This window comes from Muscardinus avellanarius (genome assembly GCF_963383645.1).
Source record: "Muscardinus avellanarius genome assembly, chromosome: 22".
Classification (NCBI taxonomy): Eukaryota; Metazoa; Chordata; class Mammalia; order Rodentia; family Gliridae; genus Muscardinus; species Muscardinus avellanarius.
Window position 1 is genome coordinate 768,120 of NC_137808.1, and position 25,886 is coordinate 794,005.

At 50.5% G+C, this 25,886-nt stretch overlaps 2 protein-coding genes across 2 annotated transcripts in view; one reads left to right on the forward strand and one right to left on the reverse strand.

The window, feature by feature from the left end:
* Positions 1-25,886, reverse strand: part of LOC308278394 (CCA tRNA nucleotidyltransferase 1, mitochondrial-like) — a gene marked incomplete at both ends in the record, with an annotated part of 995,237 nt that overhangs the window by 404,051 nt on the left and 565,300 nt on the right.
* TADA3 (transcriptional adaptor 3) lies at positions 1,379-12,366 on the forward strand (the record flags this gene model as incomplete). Its single annotated transcript, XM_080718188.1, has 8 exons — positions 1,379-1,585; positions 3,836-4,086; positions 4,175-4,280; positions 6,899-7,040; positions 7,128-7,231; positions 8,812-8,921; positions 11,058-11,243; positions 12,174-12,366. The coding sequence occupies 8 exons, from the start codon at positions 1,379-1,381 to the stop codon at positions 12,364-12,366; spliced, it is 1,299 nt and encodes a 432-aa protein (XP_080574314.1).

Sequence of the window (25,886 nt, forward strand, 5' to 3'; positions counted from 1 at the left end):
CTTATCCGCCTCCGTTCCCCACCGCCATGCAATGGTACAGCCCAACCTTCGCCTGGGCACCAAATTAGGACAGGCCGAGGTGGAGGAGCCTGACGTTCCTTCCGGCTCTGCGCCCCCATCCTCGGCCCTGGGCCCCTCCTACCTGCAGCCCCTGGGGCTCGGCGGAGGTAACTGCCGACCCCCGACTCGGCCGCTGAGCCCCGCCCCCGGCCCGGGGCCGTTCCCTGGGGTCCGCGCGAGGCCCAGCGCGCCCACCCCCGCGCACCCCAGCCCCGCGGCCTCAGTGGGCCGGCCGGGCCGCCTCCCCGCCCCGCGCCCACTGCAGGGGCCCGCCCCTGGCCAGATCCGGGGCGGCTGCTCCGATCGGCCGCGGCTCCCCGCCCCCTCCTGCGGCCCGGGGGCGGTGGGAGGCCTCCGACCCGAGGGAGAAGGGGCGGGAGCTGCCTTAGGGGCTCCCTGGAGGTCAAGGGGTCCTGGGGCGGGACAGTGAGGCGATCCGAGGGTGGGGCCAGGCATTAAGCATCTCACTTGTGTGCCAGGCACTGCACTGGGCTCTTGAGCATCATCTCTTAATCCTCAGAACATCCCAGGGAGGTAGGTACTGTCGATGCCCCCATTTTACAGATTCGTACTTTTTTTTTTAAATGGGGAAAACAGACAACAGACCTCTTTTGTCCCCATTTCGCATATGGAAAAAAAAAAAAAACCGAGACTCAAGTCCAATAACAGGTTCGGGGTTCCTAAGTAGAGAGTGAGCTTGAAACTAAGTTCTAATGGGCAGGCCGTTCCAGCCACTCAGTTTAGAGGGGAAAGGTGGAGCCGTGGTGCGCGCTTTGGTGCACGCTTGTAAGCTTGTAATCCCAGCATTCGGGAGGCTGAGACCGGAGGATCATGGTTCGTGGACAGCCTCAGCTACTTAGGCCCTCCACAATTTAGTGAAACCCTGTTTCAAAATAATAAACAATATAGAGCAGGGGGTGTAGCTCGGAGGTCGAATGCCCCTGGGTTCCATCCCCAGACCCGCAAAAAAAAAAAAAAAAAAAAAAAAAAGAATAAAGGTGGGGTGGGGTGAGCCAAGGAGAAGCTGGGAGACACAGAGAATATTGGAGAACAGACATGAAGGGCCCTAGTGATTAGGGTTGCAGCCTCTAAGGAGACCAGCGGTCCCTGCAGCTGGGGTTGTGTAAGGGATTCAGTGAGCTAGGCTCTGCACACAGCTTGGTTCGCAGTAGATGCTCTCTGAGAGAGCTGCGTCAGCCTCGTCACTAAGGGCAGCCTGGCTTCCAATCTGAGGTTGTCCCCGAGGACGAAGCCTCCTGTCACTCTCCCATCAACGGCCCTCTCCTCTCCAGCTCCACAGGGTCCCGTCTCCTGGGCCATGAGTGAGCTAAAGGATTGCCCGTTGCAGTTCCACGACTTCAAGTCCGTGGACCACCTGAAGGTGTGTCCTCGCTACACAGCAGTGCTGGCCCGCTCCGAGGATGACGGCATCGGCATTGAAGAGCTGGACACGCTGCAACTAGAACTTGAGACCTTGCTGTCTTCTGCCAGCCGGCGCCTGCGCGTGCTGGAGGCCGAAACCCAGGTGATACCCCAGAGAAGGGACATCGCCAGACGTGGACTGTGTCAAGTTATGAGATAGGTCATTAGGTTAGCGCTGCCCGCTGAGGCATTGATGGGAAGAGAGGGACACCCAAACCCAGGCTCCTGTAACATAAAATACACAGAGATGCGCATAATCCTTGTAAGTTGCAATATTTCTCATTCAGTAAGCTTTTATTGGCTCCGACCACCATTATGCCCTGGGTCCCGTGCTAGTCAAGTCAGAGAAAAGTAAGTGAGGACAGTTTTGGCTCTTAAGGAGCTTGCAGATACAGGGGATGGAGAGACCTGGATTTGAACCCTTGCTGCTGTTACTGTTTCCTAGCTGTGTGACTTTACAGAAGTTATCTTGTATCTCTAAGCCTGTTGGCAAAGAAGGGATCTATGTTAGATCTCTTGTGAGAGTTAAAGTTGTTGTTGTTGTTGTTGTTGTTGTTGTTGTTGTTGTTGTTGTTATTACTGGAAATTGAACCCAGGGGCATTCTACCTCTGAGCTCCACCCCCAGCCCAATTTTTTTTTTTTTTTTCAGTACTGAGGATGGGACCCAAGGGCATTCTACCTTGGAGCTACATCCCTGGTCCTATTTTTTAGTTAGTTAGTTAGTTAGTTAGTTTGTTTATTTATTTATTTATTTTGTGGCACTGGGGGTGGAACCCAGGGGCTTTCTACCTCTGGGCTATACTCCCAGACCTATTTTATACTTTATTTGGAAACAGTATCTCACTAAGTTGCTGAGAGCCTCACTCAGTAGCTGAGGCTGGCTTTGATCCTGTGCCATCCTCCTGTCTCAGCCTCCCAACCGCGGGGATTACAAGCATGCGCCATCACTCCCTGCTTTAGTTTTTTTTATTTTTTGAAACAGGGTCCCACTGAATTGCAAAGGGCCTCACTAAGTCGCTGAGACTGTCCGCAAACCACAATCCTCCAGTCTCCGCCTCCGGAATGCTGGGATTACAAGCGTGCGCCACCACGCCCGGCTCAAGTGTGTGCCACCACGCCCGGCTCAAAAAGTGAGCTCTTTGGTGTCTGGTAGCTTGTGTTCCAGTTGAAGAGACAACGTGGGCTGCTACTCTGCTGTGATCAAACAGCATGACTGGGTCTGCAGTAGATGGACAGAGTGCAGGAGACTAAGAGAGGAAGGAGATGCCATTTCTCCCTCACCTCAGAGGATGCACAGAATTAACTTGTGGTCCCCGGGAGGCCACAGTAGCTGGAGGCGGAACCTACCACAATCAGTTGTATTTTAGCATCGAGGTCTCCAGGTACCTGATACAGGGAAGACTCCCCAGGCTGGGCGACATTCGAAATGAACTTTTGCCAGGAATGGTGGCACACGCCTATAATCTTAATACTTGGGAGGCTGAGACAGGAGGATCACAGGTTCAAGGACAGCTTTAGCATGTAGTGAGACTCTCATGAACCTAGTGAGACCCTGTTTCAAAAAAGAGGGCTGGGCGTGGTGGTATAAGAGTGTAATCTCAGCATTGGGGAGGCTGAGACCAGAGGATCGCAGTTCATGGACAGCCTCACCTACTTAGTGAGGCCCTCTGCAACTCAGTGAGACCCGGTTCCAAAATAAAAAATAATTAAAAAAAAAATAGTGCTGGGAGTGTAGCTCAGAGGTAAAATGCTCCTGTGCGCAGCCACCAGTACCACAAGGTTTTCTGGGAGGTTTATCTTTGTTACCATCAGCAGGGCTGACACACACTGGGGTTTGATCATTTGTTTGACCTTTCTGCTAAACCGTGTTTGACTAGCTTGAGTGGTCCAGAGGTGGATCAGAGTACAGACAAACAAATGAAGGCACTGGTTAAAGATATATGACTGAGCCAGGCATGGAGGCACACGCTCGTAATCACAGCATTCGGGAGGCTGAGACAGGAGGATCCGGGTTCTGGGCCAGCCTCAGCTACTTAGGCCCTTTGCAACTCCGTGAGACTCTGTTTCAAAATAAAGACTAAAAATAGGGCTGGGGGTATAGCTCAGAAGTAGAATGCTTCTGAATTCCATCCCCAGTTCGCAAAACAAATAAACAAAACAGAACAAAAAAGATAGACGACTGAGGTCCTGGGAACACTGAGTTTTGAGGGCTAAGTAGGAGGTCATGGAGCAGAAAGGGGCTGGGGTGTTACCCGAGAGCCTCCTTGGATTCTAGATCCGGGTTTGCTCCCTGCTGGAAAGAGTTGCCCGCTGTCTTCCTTCTTTCGTGGTGATAGCCTCTGTGCCTTTCAGATCCTCACTGACTGGCAGGATAAGAAAGGTGACCGGCGATTCCTGAAGCTGGGCCGAGAGCATGAGCTGGGAGCGCCCCCCAAACATGGGAAACCCAAGAAGCAGAAACTGGAAGGCAAGGCTGGACACGGGCCAGGCCCTGGGCCTGGGCGGCCCAAGTCCAAGAACCTTCAGCCCAAGATCCAGGAGTACGAATTCACGGATGACCCAATCGACGTGCCGCGGATCCCCAAGAACGACGCCCCTAACAGGTCCCAGGCCGGAGCGCAGAACAGGGGTCCAGGGCTGAGGCCCGGGGTGCATGGATACCCAGTACTCAGCATCTGCTCCTCCCTGCAGGTTCTGGGCCTCCGTGGAGCCCTACTGTGCCGATATCACCAGCGAGGAGGTACGCACGCTGGAGGAGCTCCTGAAACCCCCAGAAGACGAGGCTGAACATTACAAGGTAGAGGCCTGGGCCTCCGCGGTTACGGGGGACAGAGCGCACAGAGGCGCCTCAGCGGCAGATGGCAAAGCCACGTGACCTCCGCCTTCCCTTCTCCTGCCCGCCAGCTGTCAACGCAGCCAGACAGCCTCAGTGAGGTCCACTCATCTGCCTAGGATCCTGGCTTTACCTTGGCATCCAAAGAGCTCCTCTACCCCACTCTGCTACTGGGGAGTGAGCAGGTTACTCTACCTCTGAGCTACGTCCCCAGCCCACTTGTTCTCTTATGAGATAGGGTCTCGCTAAGTTGCCCAGGCTGGCCTCAACCCCTGGGATCAAGTCACACTCCTGCCTCAGCCTCCGGAGTCACTGGTACCACAGGCATGCCCCACTATCCCAGCCCTGTTTTATATTCTTTATTTTGAAACAGATCTCACTGACTTGTAAATGGCTTCACTAAGTACCTGAGACAGGCTGTGAACCCACATCCTCCTGTCTTAGCCTCCCAAATGCTGGGATTACAAGTGTGCACCACCATGCCTGGCTTAAAGTTAGCTTTTTTTTTTTTTTTTTTTTTTAATGATGCAAATAAGACATGCTCCATTAAAGAAAATGCAGGCCCAGCATGGTGGCACATGCTTGTAATACCAGTACTGGGAAGGCTGAGACAGGAGGATCGTAGGCTAAAGGCCAGCCTCAGCGTCTTTGCAAGCCCCTAAGCAACTTAGGCCCTGTTTCAAAATAAAATAGGATTGGAGGTAGGTAGCTCAGAGATAACCCTGAGGTTATTTTTGGTTTTTATTTTTTATTTTTTTGGTGGTACTAGGGGTGGAACCCAGAGGCTTTCTACCTGCGGGCTATACTCCAAGACCTTTTTTTTAATATATATTTTATTTGGAAACAGGGTCTCACTAAGTTGCTGAAAGCCTCACTAAGTAGCTGAGGCTGGCTTCGAACCTGCGCGATCCTCCTGTCTCAGCCTCCCAAGCGCGGGGATTACAAGCGTGCACCACCACGCCCAGCTAACCCTGAGGTTTAATCCCCAGTACCACAAGAAGAAAAATAAACTATGTTTGGTGGCGCACACTCGTAATCCCAGTACTTGGGAGGCTGAGACAGGAGGATTGCAGATTTGAGGCTAGCTTTAGCAACTTAGTGAAGCCCTTAGCAATTTAGTGAGACCCTGTTTCAAAATAAAAAACAAAATAGAGTGGGGCATGGTGGCGCACTTATAATCCCAGGATTTGGGAGGCTAAGACAGGAGGGAGGCTGGGACAGGAGGATCACACAGGTTCGAAGCCAGCCTCAGCTACTGAGTGAGGCTCTCAGCAACTTAGTGAGACCATGTTTCCTAATAAAATATAAAATAGGTCTGGGAGTGTAGCATGGAGGTAGAAGGCCCCTGGATTTCATCCTCAGCACCATAAAAATGAAATAAAATAAAATAGGATGGGAGGATATGGCTCAGAAGTTTCATCCCTAGTAACACACACACACACAGTGAAATAAGGAGCCAGAGCTCGTTATTCAGGAGAGACACTAACTCTAAAATAAAAAATAAAGATAATGGGCTGGGTATAGTTTGAAGGTAGAATGTCCCAGAAACGTGAAGGGGAAAAAAAGGTAAATGAATGATAAAACTTAACTGGCAAAAGCTGGGCGTGGTGGCGCACGCTTGTCATCCCAGCATTCGGGAGGCTGAGACAGGACGATCGCTTTTCGCAGGCAGCCTCAGCTACTTAGTGAGGCCCTCTGCAACTCAGCGAGACCCAGTTTCAAAATAAAGAATAAAAAATAGGGCAGGAGGTGTAGCTCAGAGGTTGAATACCCTGGGTTCCATCCCCAGACCCTCAAAAATAAAAAGAAGAAGAAGAAGAAGAAGAAGAATAGCCGGGCATGGTGGCGCATGCTTGTAATCCCTGCGCTTGGGAGGCCGAGACAGGAGGATCACAAAGCCAGCCGTGCTGGCTTAAGAGACCCTGTTTCCAAATAAAAAGTATAAAATAGGTCTAGAAATGTAGCCCAGAGAGCCGGGCGCGGTGGCGCACGCTTGTCATCCCCGCGCTTGGCAGGCAGAGACAGGAGGATCGCGCAGGTTCGAAGCCAGCCGCGCGCACTGGCTTAGGAGACCCTGTTTCCAAATAAAAAAATATAAAAATAGGTCTGGGAGTGTAGCCCAGAGGTAGAAGGGCTTCCAGGAACCCCAGTACCACCAAAAAAAGAAATAAAGAAATGTAGCCCAGAGGTAGAAGGGTTTCCAGGAACCCCAGTAAAACAAAAAAAAAAAAAAGAAGAAGAAGAAGAAATAGGGTTGGGGGTATGGCTCAGAGGTAAAATACCCCTGGGTTGCATCCCCAGTACTGAAAGAAAAAAAAAAAAAAAAAAAACTTGCAAGCTGGGTGTGACAGTGAACACTTGTAATCCCAGTTCTTAGAGGCTGAGACAGGAGGATCATGAGTTTGCAGCCAGCCTCAGCTACTCAGTGAGGCCCTTCCTCAAATTAGTGAGACCTTGTTTCAAAATAAAGAATAAAAAATTGGGCTGGGGGTGTAGGTCAGAGGTAGACTGCCCTGGGTGCTGTCCCCGGTACAGGGCCGACGAGGCCTGCTGGCCAGGGCTCAGTGACCTCTCTCCCCCAGATCCCCCCCCTGGGGAAGCATTACTCCCAGCGCTGGGCCCAGGAGGACCTGTTAGAGGAGCAGAAGGATGGGGCCCGGGCAGCAGCTGTGGCCGACAAGAAGAAAGGCCTCATGGGGCCATTGACTGAACTGGACACCAAAGGTAGCCCTGCCTCTGTGCCCTGCCCTGCCAAGGGCTTGAGCTCCCAGGACTCCAGCCTGCTTCTCCTTTTTTCTCTACCCACTTCAGATGTGGACGCCCTGCTAAAGAAGTCTGAGGCCCAACACGAGCAGCCAGAGGACGGGTGCCCCTTTGGTGCCCTGACGCAGCGCCTCCTTCAGGCCCTGGTGGAGGTGAGCACCCCAGCTCCAAACAGGAACTACTACTTCCTTTTTTTAAAAAAATGCTTTATGCATAGCAACTTGGCAAATTCTTACAAGCGAGCTTGTCTTACCAGCCTAGAGATCACAAAATAAAACATTACCATGCCGGGCGTGGTGGCGCACACTTGTAATCCCAACGTTTGGGAGGCTGAGACAGGAGGCTCAAGGTTCACGGATAGCCTCAGCTACTTATGCCCTTTGCAACTCAGTGAGACCCTGTTTCAAAATAAAAAAATTTTAAAAAGTAGGGCTAGGGGTGCAGCTTGGAGGTCGAATGTCCCTGGGTTCCATTCTCAGTACCACAAAAATATAAAAAAAAATTTTTTTCAAATGACAAATAAAAAAAATAGGCCTCTGGATGCACCTTGGAGGTCAAATGCCCCTGGCCCCTGGGTTCTATCCCCAGTACTGTAAGAAAAAATAAAAAATAAAATACTTTCGGTGTAGCAACTTGGCAAATTCGTAAGTGATCTTGCCTTACCAGCCTAAAGATCACAAAGTAAAACATTCCCATGTCTTAGATGGTACCCTCCCATCCCTCCCAGTCTCTGACCTCCACAAAGACTGCTGCCCAGGCCGGGCGTGGTGGCGCACGCTTGTCATCCCCGCGCTTGGGAGGCAGAGACAGGAGGATCACGCAGGTTCGAAGCCAGCCGCGCGCGCTGGCTTAGGAGACCCTGTTTCCAAATAAAAAAGTATAAAAAATCGGTCTGGGAGTGTAGCCCGGAAGTAGAAGGGCTTCCAGGAACCCCAGTACCACCAAAAAAAAAAAAAAAAAAGACTGCTGCCCTGACCGCGTAGTTATTTTGCTGGGTGCTGGTGAAGGGCTGAGCCCTGTGCGGGGATCTTCCACACCTCTGGTCACTGGCGGCAGGTAAAGCAGCTAGCTCTGTTACCTATGAGAGAATTGAGGCTCAGATCACCACAGTAACAAAGGTAGAATTCAAACTCTAGCGGGGCCCTGCCTCCATCCCCACTGCCTCACCACAGTCACCCCCTCTCGCCCCACTCAGCGCCAGTTTCCGCTTTGGTGTCAAACACAGTCATGTTTCTCTTTCATATAATAGTTTGGGCTGAATAAGACAGAGATAAGGAAAAGTCTCTCCCCCACCCTCAGAGACCCCAGCTGATGGGGCTGTGACTAGCTGTGACTTAACCTCTTTTGATCACTTTCCCCTGGAGAGAATTTGTCCCACGACGACATCTAGCTAAAGGGATCCGGGGAGATGTAGAGCAGCCCAGCTGGAGAGCGTGGTGCTAGGACAGCCAGCTGGCGCCTTGCAGGTGCATAACAGACCTGAGCCGCTGCTGCTGTCTGTCGTCTGGAGCATTCTCATGGCCCCTCTCCGTTCCCAGTTTTTGGTATCAGCACCCTTCCCCAAAAGGTATTTCTTGAATGATCAGGGCACTCGGGTGGAGGTCTCCAGGAGAAGTGAGGTGGGGGTGGAAGGGCGTTTGGGGCCCCCGAGGACTGTCTGTGTGCATCAGAGAGAGGCAGGAAAATGGAAGCACTTGAGATCTTCCTCTCCACCGATTGTCTGGTCTTCTAGGAAAACATTATCTCCCCTATGGAGGACTCTCCCATTCCTGATGTGTCTGGGAAAGAATCGGGGGCCGACGGGGCAAGCACCTCTCCCCGCAATCAGAACAAGCCCTTCAGGTGAGTGGCTCCATCTGCACCTCACAGCCTGGCCCCCGCTTGGCCTCCGACCCTCTCTTCACTGATGAGCCGAGGGTAGTCTGGGAAACCCAGTAGAAGTCTCCCAGGTGGGCCAGCACTTCTTCAGACACAGGCCAAGTACAGGTACATTCATGAAGTAAAAACCTGAATGGCCCGCTGAATCACTTGACTAAATTCACGTAAGTCCATATGAGAAAATAATATTAATCATATTGGAGAAATAGACTCGTACATTAAAAAGTGGGGGGAGTAGTTATTATATCCTCATAGGGACTATATGATATTAGTTTTACTTAAATAATATATATGTTTGTGTGTATATATATGTATATATATACATATATATTAGCAGTCTGGGGAGATATATATATATCCTCTACATCCGAGCTGTACCCCCAACCCTATTTTTATTCTTTTTTTTTTTTTTTTTTGAGGGAGTGGAGGGGGGTCTGGGGATGGAACCCAGGGCATTGGAACTCTAAGCTTCACCCCCTGCCCTATATTTTATTTATTATTATTATTTTTTTTTTTTTTGGTGGTACTGGGGGTGGCACCCAGAGGCTTTCTATCTCTGGGCTATACTCCCAGACCCTTTTTTTTAATATATTTTATTTGGAGACAGGGTCTCACTAAGTTGCTGAGAGCCTCACTAAGTATCTGAGGCTGGCTTCGAACCTGTATGAGCCTCTTGTCTCAGCCTCCCGAGTGCAGTGATTACAAGTGTGCGCCACCACTCCCGGCTTGTTATTCTTTATTTTGGAACAGGGTCTCACTGAGTTGCAAAGGGCCTCACTAAGTAGTTGAGCCTGTCCGTGAACTGGGATCCTCCTGTCTCAGCCTCCCAAACACTGGGATTACAAGTATGTACTACCACGTGCGGTAAAATATATTTAAGTATGTACACACAGGGAAAAACAACCTGGAATAAAGGCAGGTGTGGTGGCACATGCCTGTAATCCCAGTACTTGGGAAGCTGAGACAGGAGGGTTACTGATTCGAAGCCAGCCTCAGCAACTTTGGGAGACTCTTTGTCAAAACTTGAAAAAAAAAATTAACTAGGTGTGGTGGCCCATCCTTGTAATCTCAGTACTGGGGAGAACCGTGGGTTCGCAGCCAGCCTCAGCAATGTAGTGAGGCCCTTCCGCAACTTAGCGAGACCCTGTTTTAAAATAAAATAGAGCCGGGTGTGGTGGCACATACTTGTAATCCCAGCATTCGGGAGGCTGAAACTGGAGGATCGCAGTTTGTGGACAGCCTCAGCTACTTAGGTCCTCCGCAACTTAGTGAGACCCTGTTTCAAAATAAAGAATAAAAAATAGGGCAGAAGATGTAGCTCGGAGGTCAAATGGCTCTGGGTTCCACACCCCGATCCACAAAAGTAAATTAAATAAATAAGTAAGTAAGTAAGTAAAATAGGGTGGGGGTGTAGCTCAAAGGTAGAATGCCCCTGGGTTCAATTCCTAGTACCACAAAAAAATAAAAAATAAAAAATTCCAGGTGTAGTGGTGCATACCTGTAATCCCAGTACTTGGGAGGCTTAGACAGGAGGATCACAGGTTTGAGACCAATGTCAGCAACTTAGCAAGACCCTGTTTCAAAATAATGGAAGAGAAATTTAAAAAGGGCTTAAAGAGCCGGGCATGGTGGCGCACGCTTGTCATCCCCGCGCTTGGGAGGCTGAGACAGGAGGATGGCGCAGGTTCGAAGCCAGCCTCAGCTACTTAGTGAGGCTCTCAGCAACGTATTGAGACCCTGTTTCCAAATAAAATACAAAAATAGGTCTGGGAGTATAGCCCGGAGGTAGGAAGCCTCTGGGTTCCACCCCCAGGACCACCAAAAGAAAATAAATAAATAAATAAATAAATAAATAAATAAATAAATAAATAGGGTTTAAGGGTGTAGTTTGGAAGTAGCATGCTCTTGGGCTCAGTCCCATTATCAAACACACACACACGAATCTGGAATATGTGTTTGATACAGACTCCAAAGCAGAGGGAGGGTGTTCATGGGTGCTCATTAACCTCGGGAAATCCTGGGCACCTGCGAGGAGACCCCTCCCAAGCTGGCCCCCGGCAGAGGCCGGCCTCCCGCACCTGAGCAGCCCGTTCTCCGCAGCGTGCCGCACACCAAGTCGCTGGAGAGCCGCATCAAGGAGGAGCTCATGGCTCAGGGTCTGCTGGAGTCGGAGGACCGCCCGGCGGAGGACTCGGAGGACGAGGTCCTTGCTGAGCTGCGCAAGCGGCAGGCCGAGCTGAAGGCGCTCAGCGCCCACAACCGCACCAAGAAGCACGACCTGCTGAGGTGGGCGCCCGGCCTGCTGGGCCTCCGAAAAGTTCCCCTCCAGGCACCGCCTGTTGGCTCTGTCTACAGACGGGCCCAGGTGCCTGTGACTGACAGATGAGAGAGGGAGAGAGGTGTGTGTGTGTGTGTGTGTGTGTGTGTGTGTGTGTGTGTGTTACTAGAGACTGAACCCAGAGAATATTCCAGTACTGCAAAAATGAGGACTGGAGGCAAGTACCACCATGTCTAAGAAATTTTTCTTAGGGACTAAGTCAGTACCACTTTTTTTTTTTTTTTTTTTTTTGGTGGTGATACTGGGGTTCCTGGAAGCCCTCTACCTCCGGGCTACACTCCCAGACATTCTTTTTTATATTTTTATTTGGAAACAGGGTCTCTTAAGCCCACGCGGCTGGCTTCGAACCTGCGCCATCCTCCTGTCTCCGCCTCCCAAGCGCGGGGATGACAAGCGTGCGCCACCACGCCCGGCCTCCACTTGTTTTTCTTTTTTTTTCCCCCCCAGTACTAGGGATTGAACCCAGGAACATTCTATCTCTGCCCTACACCCCTACCCCTATTTTTTTATTTTATTTATTTTTTGCAGTACTGGGGATGGAACCCAGAGGCATTCTACCTCTGAGCTATACCCCCAGCCCTTATTTTATTCTTTATTTTAAAATGGGGTCTCACTGAGTTGGCAAATGGCCTGAGTAGCTGAGGCTGTCCCCAAACCGCGATCCTCCTGTCTCAGCCTCCCAAGTACTGGGATGACGAGCGTGTGCCACCATGCCTGGCTGGGTTAGTATCTTTTTCAGAGCTTAGGCTAATGCTAGCACCGAGTCCCTTGTGCTTATGTTTACGTGAATGTCCAGGCATGCTGACCTGGGAAGTGGGTGGGCTGGGGCCCCTCTCCGGAGGGAGGATGACATGGCCCTGGCTGGCTGGTCCCCACAGGTTGGCGAAGGAGGAGGTGAGCCGGCAGGAACTCAGGCAGCGGGTCCGCATGGCAGACAACGAAGTCATGGACGCCTTTCGCAAGATCATGGCTGCCCGGCAGAAGAAGCGGACCCCGACCAAGAAGGAGAAGGACCAGGCCTGGAAGACCCTGAAGGAGCGCGAGAGTATCCTGAAGCTGCTGGACGGGTAGCCTCGCCGGCACGGGCGGCCTCCTGCTCTGGAGGCCCACTTCCTTCTGTGGGTACCAGAAGCCTGGGCCTGTGGCTGCCCATCTGTGGCAACCTCCCTGGAGGCTGGGCCTCCTCCAAGCCCTGTGGCCTGGCTCTACAGACCTCCCAGCCTTACAGGAGGCTCTGCCGCTCCCCAAGATGGGGGAACTTCTTCCCGGGGTCTTCCTCTTTTTCCTCCTCCCCTCCCCCACTCCCTGGGCTCCCTGTCCCCCAGCCCCACCCCTCAAGGACTTCTCCCTCACGGTTTTGTAAAGTGCAAACTTAATAATAAAATGACAGCTGTGGTTTTTTTCTTTTTTTAAAAAAAAAAGCCAAGGAGTTTTGCATGTCTGAGAGGGTAAGGAGCTGGTGTAGGTGGCAGACGTCGGGAGGGCATGCTCAGAGGCTGCGCCTGGGGCCGGGACCCGGGGCATGCAGCGAGGGACACCATTCTGAGGGCCTCTTTGGCTACAGGTAAAAGGACACCCCATAAGCATGTTGGCAGAGGGCTCGGCAGCCCTGGGGCAGGGGTGGCCCATCTGGCAGCTCACCGGGTCCACCAGGAGCCCGGGTCTTTGGTGTCCCAGCGCTGCCTTCCACAAAATCAGCTGTGGGCAGCGGGCAGCAGCATTCCAGCTAAAGGCAGTTTTTGGTTTTCATTACTGGGGATTGAACCCAGGGGCATCCTACCTCAGAGCGACATCCCCAGCCCAGAGGCATTCTATCTCTTAGATATAATCCCAGCATTTGGGAGCCTGAGACAGGAGGATGGAGGTTCGTAGACAGCCTCAGCTACTTAGGCCCTTTGCAACTCAGTGAGACCCTGTTTCAAAAATAAAGAATAAGCCAGGCATGGTGGTGCACACTTGTAATCCCAGCATTTGGGAGGATGAGACAGGAGGATTGTGGTTCGCAGACAGCCTCAGCTACTTAGGTGCTTTGCAATTCAATGAGATCCTGTTTCAAAATAAAAATAATAGCCGGGCGTGGTGGCGCACGCTTGTAATCCCCGCGCTTGGGAGGCAGACAGGAGGATCAAGCAGGTTCGAAGCCAGCCGCACAAGCTGGCTTAGGAGACCCTGTTTCCAAATAAAAATAGGTCTGGGAGTGTAGCCCGGAGGTAGAAGGGCTTCCAGGAACCCCAGTACCACCAAAATAATAATAATAATAATAATAATAATAATAATAATAATAATAATAGAGCTAGGGCTGTTGCTCAGAGGTAGAATGCCCCTGGGTTCCATCCCAGTACCACAAAAATAAATAAGTACATAAATAAAATGGGGCTGGAGGTATAGCTCAAAGGTAGGATGCCCTGGGTTCAATCCCCAGTACCGCCACCAACCAAAAAAAAAAAAAAAAATCGAGCAAGAAGCACCGTCCAGATACCTGTGTCTCAGTGGTGCAAGGAACGTCTCACACAGTCCTTGCTGAAAGGGTCCCCGTGGCACAGGAGACTCGAGTCCGTTGAAAGTAGTCAGGGTAGGGAAGGTGGAGTCCAACAGGATCTGAGCTGCAAGGGCAACTGAAGGGGGAATAGGCCACCAGCAGCATCCCACAGCCTGGGCAGGAAACCCGGCCTGAGGGCACAGATAAACCAGCTCTCATCCCTGCCCCGAGTTCTCAAATAACTTGAGAGCCAGAGAATAACTGCAATTTACTGTGGGAAAACCCTGATCTACACAGGGCAGAGGGGAGAGGCGTCCTGGAGGAAGTGACCTGTGAGCTGAGCCATAAAGAAGGGTGACCCCTCTGTTTCTGTTGGATGGATGCCCCTTCCACCTCCCCATCACACACGGCTCCCAGGAAACTGTCAGCGGCAAACTCCGGTGGGCACGTGACCCCAGCTTGGCCAATTAGAGCGTCCCCCAGCCACAGGGGTCAGCCCAGGGCGACCATGTGACACAGCCTGGACCACTCAGAGGCCTTCCGTAGGGTGCTCGATGGATACTGAAGAGAGCTTTAACTCAGGGGTATGCTACCACTGAGCTACACCCCCCAGCCCTATTTTTATTTATTTATTTATTTATTTATTTATTTATTTATTTATTTATTTTTGGTGGTACTGGGGGCGGAACCCAGAGGCTTTCTACCTCTGGGCTATACTCCCAGACTTTTTTTTATATTTTTTATTTGGAAACAGGGTCTCACTAAGTTGCCGAGAGCCTCACTAAGTAGCTGAGGCTGGCTTCGAACCTGCGCGATCTTCCTGTCTCAGCCTCCCAGGCGCGGGGATGACAAGCGTGCGCCACCACGCCCGGCCTTTTATTATTTATTTTGAAACAGGGTCTCACAGAGTTGCAGAGGGCCTCACTAAGTAGCTGAGGCTGTCCGCGAACCGCGATCCTCTGGTCTCAGCCTCCCGAATACTGGGATTATAAGCGTGCGCCACCACGCCTGGCTCTTTATTCTTTATATTGAAACAGGGTCTCACTAAGTTGCTGAGAGCCTCACTAAGTAGCTGAGGCTGGCTTCGAACCTGCGCCATCCTCCTGTCTCGCGCGGGGATTACAAGCGTGCGCCACCACGTCCTGCTCCCAGGGGCATTCTTATACAATTCATACATCCAATTTATACACCCAGCTCTTTTTTTTTTTTTTTTTTGCGGTACTGGGGATGGAACCCAGGAGTGTTCTACCTCTGAGCTACACCCCCAGCCCTATCTTATTTTTTTTTTATTCCTTTTTTTTAAAGTACTGCTGTACTGGAGATTGAACCCAGGGGATTGTATCTCTGACTTATACCTCCAGCTCAACTTTTTTTTGTGTGTGTGTGTGGTACTGAGGGGTGGAACCGAGGGTTTTCTACCTCCAGGCTACACCCCCAGCCCTATTTTATAATTTATTTGGAAACAGGGTCTCACTACGTTGCTGAGAGCCTCACTCAGTAGCTGAGGCTGGCTTCGAACCCGTGATCCTCCTGTCTCAGCCTCCCAAGTACTGGAATTACCGCAAAATAAATAAATAAATAATTAATTAAATAAAATAGAGGGAAGGCAGTAAGAGCCATAGGAAGGCTGCGCAAGGCCTGCTGGGACCTGGGCACAGGTGACTTAACAATAGCTCAGAGGCCCAGAAAGGCTGCAGGGAGCAGTGAGAAGAAACTGTCAGGCACAAGGTAAGTTTCCAGACAAAAGGCACAGAGGTGCGAACAGCTGGCTTACTTAGAGGTGAGATCTTCGGTGTGAACAGCCCTGGCTGTGCTGTGTGGAGGAGGATGAAAGTAGGCTGACTCCAGCCTGGGAGAGGCTTTGACGGCGGGGTCAGCTCCCTGCATATTCTCCAGCTCCTGTGGTTCTCAAGGTTGGTCTGTGGACCAGCAGCAACAGCCTCCAACCTGCGGTCCTCCAGTCTCAGCCTCCCGAGGACTGGGTGCAGGTGCACGCCACCCTCCCCTCACATGATTTCATAAAATGCAAAGCTAAGTCCATTCAGCTTAATGGACTGTTCCCCATAAACATCTCATTTAGCTCTAAGCTTCTTGGAAGCCGAGCAAAAAACGGAAATAAAATATATTGGTCTCAAAATGCTGGCTATTAGAGGAGCGCACATCATCCGGCTTTTCTGGCAAAATTTCCAGTAATTTCTCATGTGAAGATAGAGAGCATATGTGGGAAAACTTCTCCGTCAATCGTCAATCTGGCACAAAATGGAGACTGAATTTCACTGGCTTGTTTTCTTCTTTCTTTCCTTCCTTCCCTTGATAGGGGGGTTGAACCCAGGGGCATTCTACCTCCAGGCTACACCCCCAGCCCTATTTTATAATCCCAAAGGCTGGGATGACAAGCGTGCGCCACCACGCCCAGATCCTATTTTATTTATTATTTTGAAATAGAGTCTTGCTAGCCAGGCGTGGTGGCGCACGCTTGTCATCCCAGCATTTGGGAAGCTGAGACCGGAGGATCGCGGTTCGCGGACAGCCTCAGCTACTTAGTGAGGCCCTCTGCGACTTAGACCCTGTTTCAAAAGAAAGAATAAAAAATAGGAGGGGGTGTAGCTTGGAGGTTGAATGCCCCTGGGTTTCATCCCCAGATCCGCAAAAAAAAAAAAAAAGAAAGAAAGAAAGAAAAAAAAGAAAAAAGAAAGAAAAAGAAAAAGAAAGAAAGTCTTGCTAGATTGATGAGAGTTTCACCACCTGCTGAGGCTGTTCACAAACCTGAGATCCTTCTGTCTCAGATTCTGAAATCCTGGGATTACAAGCATGCGCCACCACACCTAGCTTCACTTCTTGGAATTGAACCCAGGGCCAGCGCTGGACCACTGAGTCACGCTCTGACCCCTCAGGGAATGCTTGCCTTTCACCACCTCCTATGATGCTCAGGAGGGCGGTGGGTTCTGTAAAGAACTTGGCCAGGGTAGTGCCAAGCACTTCAGATGAATCGCCTCGTTTGCTCCTCTGAACACCCCTGTATCATAGCAAATGATGTTATTATCCTCGTTTGACAGATGAGGAAACGGGGGAACCCGAAAGAGGAAGAGCCAGATGAGATAGCTGCCATGAATCCGTTTTGCAAGCCAGGTCTTCAACTCTGACGGCTGATTCCACATGCTCCTATCTGGGCCTGCTGGGTTGAGAATCAGAGGGAGAGCTCCAGAACCACTGCCCCCCAAAAGGCCTGTTGTTGGCCCAAAGAAATCCATGATCTATGGCAAATATCAGGGGAGCTGATTTTTTCTTTTCTGATTTTTTTTTGTTTTGTTTTTGCAGTACTATCCACAAGCTGTGATCCTCCTGCCTCAGCCTCCAGAATGCTGGGATTATAAGCGTGCACCACCATGCCCGGCTCAACTCAGGTGTTTCTGACTTTGAAATTTTGTTTGTGTGGTGCTGGGGATTCCATCTCCAACTACACTCTGACCCTATTTTTAATTTTATTTATCCTTTTTTTTTTTAATAGAATTTCACTAAGTTCCTGAGGGGGTCTCACAAAATTGCTGAGGCTGGCTGCAAATCTGTGATCCTCCAGTTCAGCCTCCCAAGTACTGGGGTTGTTACAAGCGTGCATCGACGCATGCTTGTAATCTCAGCTGAGGCAGGAGCATCACAGGTTCGCAGCCAGCTCCAGCAACTTTGTGAGGCTTTCCGCAACTTAGTGAGACCCTGTTTCAAAATAAAGAATAAAATGGAAGCTGGAAGTGGTGGAGCATGCTTGAAATCCTAGTACTTTGCAGGGAGGATCCAGGTTCGCAGCCAGCCTCAGCTACTTAGCGAGGCCCTCTACGACTTAATGAGACCCTGTTTCAAAATAAAGAATAAAAATTCGGGCTGGGGGTGTCACTTGGAGGTAGAATGCCCCTGGATTCAACTCCCAGCACCACACACACACACACACACACACACAAAAAAAAAAAAAAAAGAATAAAATGGGGTGTGGGGTGCAGCTCAGAGGTAGAATGTCCCTGGGTTCCATCCCCAGGCCCGCAAAAAAAAAAAAAAAAATTTTTTTTGAAACAGTCTCGCTAAGTTGCTGAGTCTAGCCTTAAGCTTGCAATTGTCCTGTCTCAGTCTCCCAGCTACTGTGCCGAGGCCCTGGGTTCCTAGCACTGTGAAATAAATATAAATTATATTTCTTCAAAAAAAAAACTGTTTTTCAAACATCTTTCAGGAAATAGCTTTGTCCTAATTTAGAACTGTTTCCCTGAAATTGATTCCCAGAAAAGGAATTCCTGGATCAAAAGGACTAGATATTATTTAAGCCTTTGGTACGGATCGCCAAATTGCTTTGCAAAGGATCTGCAGCAAATAATTTCCAAGCAGAATTTGATACTCATTATTCATATGAGCATAAGCCTTCGTTATTACTAGTTTTTTTTAAACTTCAGATTCAAAAGGCTATAAATGACCTCTTCTGTTGAATTTTACCTCTTTTATTACTAGTGAGTCAGAAAATGTCCCAGCCTTACTGTGTTTAATTTGTGATCTCTGACTATTTATTGGGTTCTAAGTCTGCTTGCTATGAGTTTTATGCGTTGTTTACATAATAAAAGTATTAACTCCTCATCTGTTAAACCAACCCCCAGTCTGAAGTTTGCCTTTTACTCTTGGCTATGATTGTGGTACAGGGTAGAAGTTTTTTTTTTTAATGATACTGGGGATGGAACCCAGGGGCATTCTACCTCCGGCTACACCCCCAGTCCTATTTTTTATTCTTATTTTGAAACAGAGTCTTGCTAGGTTGATGAGTCTCGCTACTTGCTGAGGTTGTCCTGAAACCTGAGATCCTCCTGTCTCAGCCTCCCAAATGCTGGGATTACAAGTGTGCACCACTGTCATCCCCGCGCTTGGGAGGCGGAGACAGGAGGATCGCGCAGGTTCGAAGCCAGCCGCGCGCACTGGCTTAGGAGACCCTGTTTCCAAAATGAAAGTAAAAATAGGTCTGGGAGTGTAGCCCCGAGGTAGAAGGGCTTCCAGGAACCCCAGTACCACCACCAAAAAAAAAAAAAAAAAAACAAGTGTGCGCCACCATGCCCGGCTTAGAATAGGGTACATTTTAAATTATATATATATATATATATATATATATATATATATATATAAATTTTTTTTTTTTTTTTTTTTAGCAACCAAAGTTAAAGACTAGCCAGTCTTAGTACTGGATGCTTGTAATCCCTGAATTTGAGAGGCTGAGACAGGAGGACCGGGGTTCGCAGACAGCCTCAGCTACTTAGTGAGGCTCTTCAGAACTCAGTGAGACTCTGTTTCAAAATAAAGAATAAAAAATAGGGGAGGGGGTGTAGCTCGGCAGTCAAATGCCTCTGGGTTCCATCCCCAGACCCACAAAAAATAAATAAAGGATAAAAGCTGGGTGTGGTAGTGCAAGCTTGTAATCCCAGTACTCTGAAGGCTGAGACAAGAAGGATTGTAGGTTCAAAGCCAGCCTCAGCTACTTAGTGATGCCCTCTGCAACTTACTGAGACCCTGTTTCAAAATAAAGAATAAAAAATGCCGGAGCTGGGCGTGGTGGCGCACGCTTGTCATCCCAGAATTCAGGAGGCTGAGATTTGGAGGATCATGTTTGGCGGACGGCCTCAGCTACTTAGTGAGGCCCTCTGCAACTCAGTGAGACCCTGTTTCAAAATAAAGAATAAAAAATAGGGCAGGGGGTGTAGCTCAGAGGTCAAATGCCCCTGGGTTCCATCCCCAGACCTGCAAAAAAAAAAAAAAAAAAAAAAAAAAAAAAAAATGCCGGGCATGGTGGCCCATGCTTGTAATCTCAGCATTTGGGAGGCTGAGACCAGAGGATCACGGTTCTCTGACAGCTTCAGCTACTTAGTGAGGTCCTCCGCAATTTAGTGAGACCCTGTTTCAAAATAAAGAATAAAAAATAAGGCTGAGGATGTAGCTCAAAAGTTAAATGACACTGGGTTCAATCCCTAGTTACTGGGGGAAAAAAAAAGGTAACAGAAAGAAAGAAAAGAAAGAGAAAGTGAAAATCTCACCAGACATGGTGACACACACTTGTAATCCCAGTACTTGAGCGGCTGAGACAGGAGGATCAGAGGTTCAGGGACAGCCTCAGCAAGTAGTGAGATTCTCATCAACCTAGTGAGACTCTATTTCAAAATAATAACAAATCAGGATGGGGATGTAGCTCAGAGGTAGACTGCCCCTGGGTTCATTACCTAGTATCATAAAAACAAGCAAGCAAGAAAGATCACAATTTAGCAAGACCTTGTCCCCAAATAAAAAATAAAAACGGGGTACAGCTCAGTACCAGAGTACCTTTGGGTTCAATCCTTAGTACCCCAAAAACAGAGGTGTGAGAAGAAAACAACATAAGCGCCCCTCAGAAATGTTTAAATGCAGGGAAAATAAAAGAGAAAGCCAGGCGTGGTGGGCACGCTTGTAATCCCAGCATTCGGGAGGCTGAGACCGGAGGATCGCGGTTCGAGGACAGCCTCAGCTACCTAATGAGGCCCTCTGCAACTCAGTGAGACTCTGATTCAAAATTAAGAATATAAAATAGGGCTGGGGATGTAGCTCGGAGGTAGAATGTCCCTGGGTTCTGTCCCCAGTACTATGTATATATATAGAGAGAGAGAGAGGAAAGAGGGAGGAGAGAGAGAGAGGAGGAGAGAGGAGAGAGGGAGGGAGGGAAGGAGAGGGGGAGGGGGAGGGGGAGAGGGAGAGGGGAGAGAGAGAGAGAGAGAGAGAGAGAGAGAGAGAGAGAGAGAGAGGACATAAAAGTTGAACAAGCCATCAGCAGGACAGAGGTGATGGTATCACCAGGATTGTGATCACAGAGATAAACAGGAATTTGTGCAGAAACAACACAGCTTAGTGGGTGTGCCGGATGGGGATCAGCCTTGGGCCACAAGTGTTTTTTTCGTGGGCTAGAGAGTCTAAGATTCTGAGCTCTGAGGGAGGGAAAATCACCCCTTAGCTGCTGTCTCCCGCCAAAAAAGGTCCTTTCTTTGAACATCCGTTTACACTGAGGCTTTCTCTCTCTTTTTTTTTTTTTTTTTGCGGGTCTGGGGATGGAATCCAGGGGCATTCTACTCCGAGCTACACCCCCAGCCCTATTTTTTATTCTCCATTTTGAAACAGGGTCTCACTGACTTGCAGAGGGCCTCACTAAGTAGCTGAGGCTGTCCGCGAACCACGATCCTCCAGTCTCAGCCTCCTAAATGCTGGGATTACAAGAGTGCACCACCATGCCCGGCTCTTATTTCCACATTCCAAAGGAGAAAAACAGGCTCACAGCCAAGTGTGAAGGCTGGAGATATAGCTCACTGGTAGTGCAAGCTCAGGTTCAATTCCCAGTACCAGGGTGGGGCTGGTCAGCCAAGCACTGTGGCACACACACTCTCCTCTAGGGAGGCAGAGACAGGAGGACAGCAGGATGGAGGCCAGCTTCAGCAACTTATTTTTATTCTTCCAAAAAAGAAATAAAGTCGGACTGGGGGTGTAGCTTGGAGGTAGAATGCCTTGGGTTTAACCTTCAGTACCAATAAAAACAAAATAAAATACAAAAAGGGCATAGGGTATAGCTTTGAAGGTAGAATTCCCGATTTCAATCCTCAGAATCAAAATAAATAAAAAGTATTTGTGTGTGTGTGTGTGTGTGTGTGTGGGGGTCTGGGGATGGAATCCAGGGGCATTAAGACCTGGAGTTACAACCCTGCCCTATTCTGTATTTTTTATTTTGAAACATGTTCTCACTAAATTGCAGAGGGCCTCACAAAGCAGCTGAGGCTGTCTGCGAACTGCGATCTTCCTGTCTCCGCCTCCTGAATGCTGGGATTACAAGCATGCACCACCACAGCCGGCTTCAAAGTATTTATTTATTTATTTATTATTTATTTATTTTTATTTATTATTTATTTATTTATTTATTTTGGTGGTACTGGGGGTAGAACCCAGAGGCTTTCTACCTCGGGGCTATACTTTCAGACCTCTTTTATATTTTTTATTTGGAAACAGGGTCTCACTCAGTTGCTGAGAGCCTCACCAAGTAGCTGAGGCTGGCTTTGAACTTGTGCAATCCTCCCGTCTCAGCATCCCAAGTGCAGGGATGACAAGCGTGCGCCACCACGCCCGGCTTTCAAAGTATTTTTTTTAAAAAGGAAAAGAAAGCTGGTGTGGTGGTGTACTCTTATAATCCCAGTACTTGGGAGGCTGAGATAGGAGTATCTCAGGCTTGTAGCCCATTCAGCTACTTAAGTGAGGCCCTCTGCAACTTAGTGGGACTCTCTTTCCAAATAAATAAAATAGAGCTGGGAGTGTAGCTCAGAAGTAGAATAATGCCCCTGGGGTCCATCCCCAGGACCGCAAAAATTACAATACAATAAAATAAATGAAAAGACAGGTTTAGGGAGGTTACGTATACTCGGAATGAGTCTAACTCCAAGGCCCTCTGGAAACCTCAGTCCTCCTCCCCTCTCATCTGTAAAATGGGCCTAATAAACTGACCCTTCTCCATGCTATGTGTTGGGGGTAAAGCCGGCTGAAATGAGTCGGGGACAAGCACTATTCTCTCCCTGTCGCCAGTTGGAAAACGAAGAATCGCTAGGCTAGTAGGGGGTGGTCTCTGGAGTGGGTGCCAAGCAGCCCCAGTCTTCTGACTAGTCCCAGGCCCTCCCTCCCCACTTCCAGGCCCCAGAAGCTGCTCTCACTTCCTGGCCAGCCCTGAATTGATTCCCAAGGAATGCCGTGCTTTAGTAAACCGCCTGGGGTCAGGTCCCTTGGCCCCCTGCCCGCGCCCAGGAGCCGGCTTCTCCCACCCCGGCCTGGCTTCCCGCCAGGCCCCTGGCGCCTGCCCAGTCACGTGGCACCTGGGTCCCCTTTGGCCGGCTTCCTTCAGGATCCAGCCCCAGCCTCCCCGCCCTGCGCCCTCCTGGCCCAGGCCATGGGCCTGGCTCCTTCTCTGACCACCATCTCTCCCTACCCCTCTTCCCACCCTCACCAGGTTTTTTTTGGGGGGAGGGCTTCTAAGGGTCTAAGTCCCTTCGGGGCACTGGAGAAAGAGTCCAGGAACCTCAACCCATTGGAAAGAAAATCCCCTCGTAGGCAGGAGGAAGCCCACCATCCCCAGCATCAGGCGGATGCAGGTTCGAATCCTGCTTCGCACCCAATTGCTGATGGTCCCTTCTGAGCCTGGGGAAGAAGGCCGCGCCCCCTCCCCAGCCGGGCACCGCGCCTCCTCCCTCCAGGTCACCCTCCCTCCCCTCGCCGCAGGCTCCTCCTCCTTGACATCAGAGCCGGCGGGCGGAGGAGCCCGCCCAGCCCCGCAGCCCCAGCCCCAGCGCAGCGCAGGGCGGCTGAGCGCGGCCACCTCGGCGCCGCCACCTCGGGCCTAGCCAGCCAGGTACAGCCGGGGACCCCCGCCCGCGCCCCAGGGACCCCCGGCCGCAGGGCGCCCTGGCCCAAGGATGGGAAGGGGTACCCCGCAGGCTGCCCTTTGGACCCAGGGACAGGGATGGGCCTCATCCCGCCCTCTGCCCCAGGCCCCGTGGGAAACTGAGCCAGTGCCAGGGCAGGTGGGCAGGGGGTCTGCCTGCCTCCCGCAGGGCCTGGAGGTGAAAGGGCGTGGGCATTCGGAATTACAGATGTGGGGGGGCATGCCGGGGCGCACTGTCTCAGCGATCGGTTATGGGGTTTGGTGTATAAGGGCATCTCTGGGGTGGGGTGTCTGGGGTCAGCCTGCTTTACTGCAGAGGGGTGTCCCGGTGTGTGTGTGTGTGTGTGTGTGTGTGTGTGTGTGTGTGTGTGTGTATGTGTGTTGCTGTCTGGCACCAAGGTAAGTCACAGTTGAAGGGGAGTTCAGTTGTGTGCTAAGGGTGTTTGCAGCTCCGTGTGTAAGGAATTATTGGGTTCAGTTTGGACTGGAGACTATAGGGTGTGGAGTGAATCTGGGGTGCCTGGCATATGGGGGTGTGTTTTGAAGTGTTAAAGGGGTCTCAATAGCTGGAGGCAGTGGCACACGCCTGTAATAATCTCAGTACTTGGAAGGCTGAGACGGGAGGATTGCAGGTTCACAGCCAGCCTCAGCAACTTAGAGAGACCCTGTTTCAAAATAAAGAATAGAAAACAGGGCAGAGGGGTGCAGCTCGGAGGTAGAATGCCCCTGCGTTCCATTCCCAGTACAGCAAAAGAAAAATAAATGCATAAATATAAATTTAAAAGGCTGGGAGCATAGCTTGGAAGTAGTAAGCCCCTGGGTTCAATTCCCAGTACAAAAATAAAAGATTAATAATAAAAAAAAACTAAAAAAGAAGCGGAGGAGGAGGAGGAGGAAGAAGAGGAGGAGGAGGAGGAGGAGGAGGAGGAGGAAGGGAGGGAGGGACAGACAGGCAGGGGCTGACGCCCAGGTGCATGTAAAGAATCAGGCGTCTTGGTGTCTGTACACAAGGTATACTGGATAAGGGACCAGGGGTTTGGGTTCAGGGGTGTGTGGAAGCTCAGTCAGTGTGGGGTGTCTAATAGAGGGTGTGGGACTGTAGGGGTCTCCAGGTGGGTTTAAGACCAACTCTAAAGCTAACCATCAAGTCCCTCCCTCTCTCTGTTTCTTTCTTCTTCTTCTTCTTTTTTTTTTTTTTGGTGTGTGTGTGTGTGTGTGTGTGTGTGTGCGTGTGCGCGCTACTGGGGAGGGAACCCAGGGGCATTCTACCAGTGAGCTATACCCCAGCCCCATTTTTTTTTTTCCCCCGGCAGGTCTGGGATGGAACCCAGGGGCATTCGACCTCCGAGCTACACCCCCTGCCCTGTTTTTTATTCTTTATTTTGAAACCGGGTCTCACTGAGTTGCCTCACTAAGTAGCTGAGACTGGCTGCGAACCGTGATCCTCCAGTCTCAGCCTCAAATGCTGGGATCACAAGCGTGCCCACCACGCCCAGCTTGGTTCTTTATGTTGAAACAAGGTCTCCCGAAGTTGTGGAAGGCCTCACTAAGTAGTTGAGGCTGGCTACGAACCTGGGGTCCTCCTGTCTCAGCCTTCCGAGTACTGGGATTTTAAGCGTGCGCCACTAACCTGGCGTCTTTTTTCATTTTGGTACTGGGGAGTGAACGCAAGGGCCGTCTACCTCCAAGGTACACCCAACCCTGTTGATTTTGAAACAGGGTTTTCAGTGAGACCTGGTTTCAAAATAAAGAATAAAAAAAAATAGGGCAGGGGGTGTAGCTTGGAGGTTGAATGCCCCTGGGTTCCATCCCCAGACCCGCAAAAAAAAAAAAAAAAAAAGAAAAAGAAACAGGGTTTCACTAATGTGCCGAGAGCCTCGCTAAATTGCTGAGGCTTTCCTTGGACCTGGGATCCTCTTGTCTCAGGGTCCCAAGAAGTCTCCTTTCGTAGGAGTTTCTGCCCCTGGAATGGGTGCCAGGGCTCCCTGGGAACAAGGTCCCATCCAAGGAGTGTCATCTCAGAGCAGAGCAGAGCTCTTGTCGGGCATGTCTCCTCACTCTCATGTAGAGGGAACAGAAGAGGAAAGTTCCTTCCCTGATACCACATAGCACGCTGGACTCCATCTGGGCCTCGCCGTGCTCTGTGGCCCTGGGATGGACCTGAGGCGACTGTTCTGAGACAGCCCCTGTCTCGCTTCACACTGGAAAGACGAGCGCCGGACAGCTCCGTGGCCTTTGCCCTTAGCCAGCTTAGACGGGGCCCAGCCTGGTATCATCTGGGCAACTCCGGACCCATCCCTACCCCCCTCCAACCTCAGCTTTCCATTTTCCTCTCACCAAACACCGCACACCCAGCCTCCTCCATACCTCTGCACCGAAACCTCTCCCTCCCACAGCCAGCGCGCCATGGACGCAGATACCAGGACGCCTGGTTCTACAGGTGGACACAGATGTCAACACACGTCAGTATATATACCCCAGAAATATTTGTACCTCATCACTGCCGGCCTATCCAAATGTCTCTCACATAGAGCCGGGCGTGGTGGCGCACACTTGTCATCCCCGCACTTGGGAGGCTGAGACAGGAGGATCGCGCAGGTTGGAAGCCAGCCTCAGCCACTGAGTGAGGCTCTCAGCAACTCAGTGAGACCCTGTTTCCAA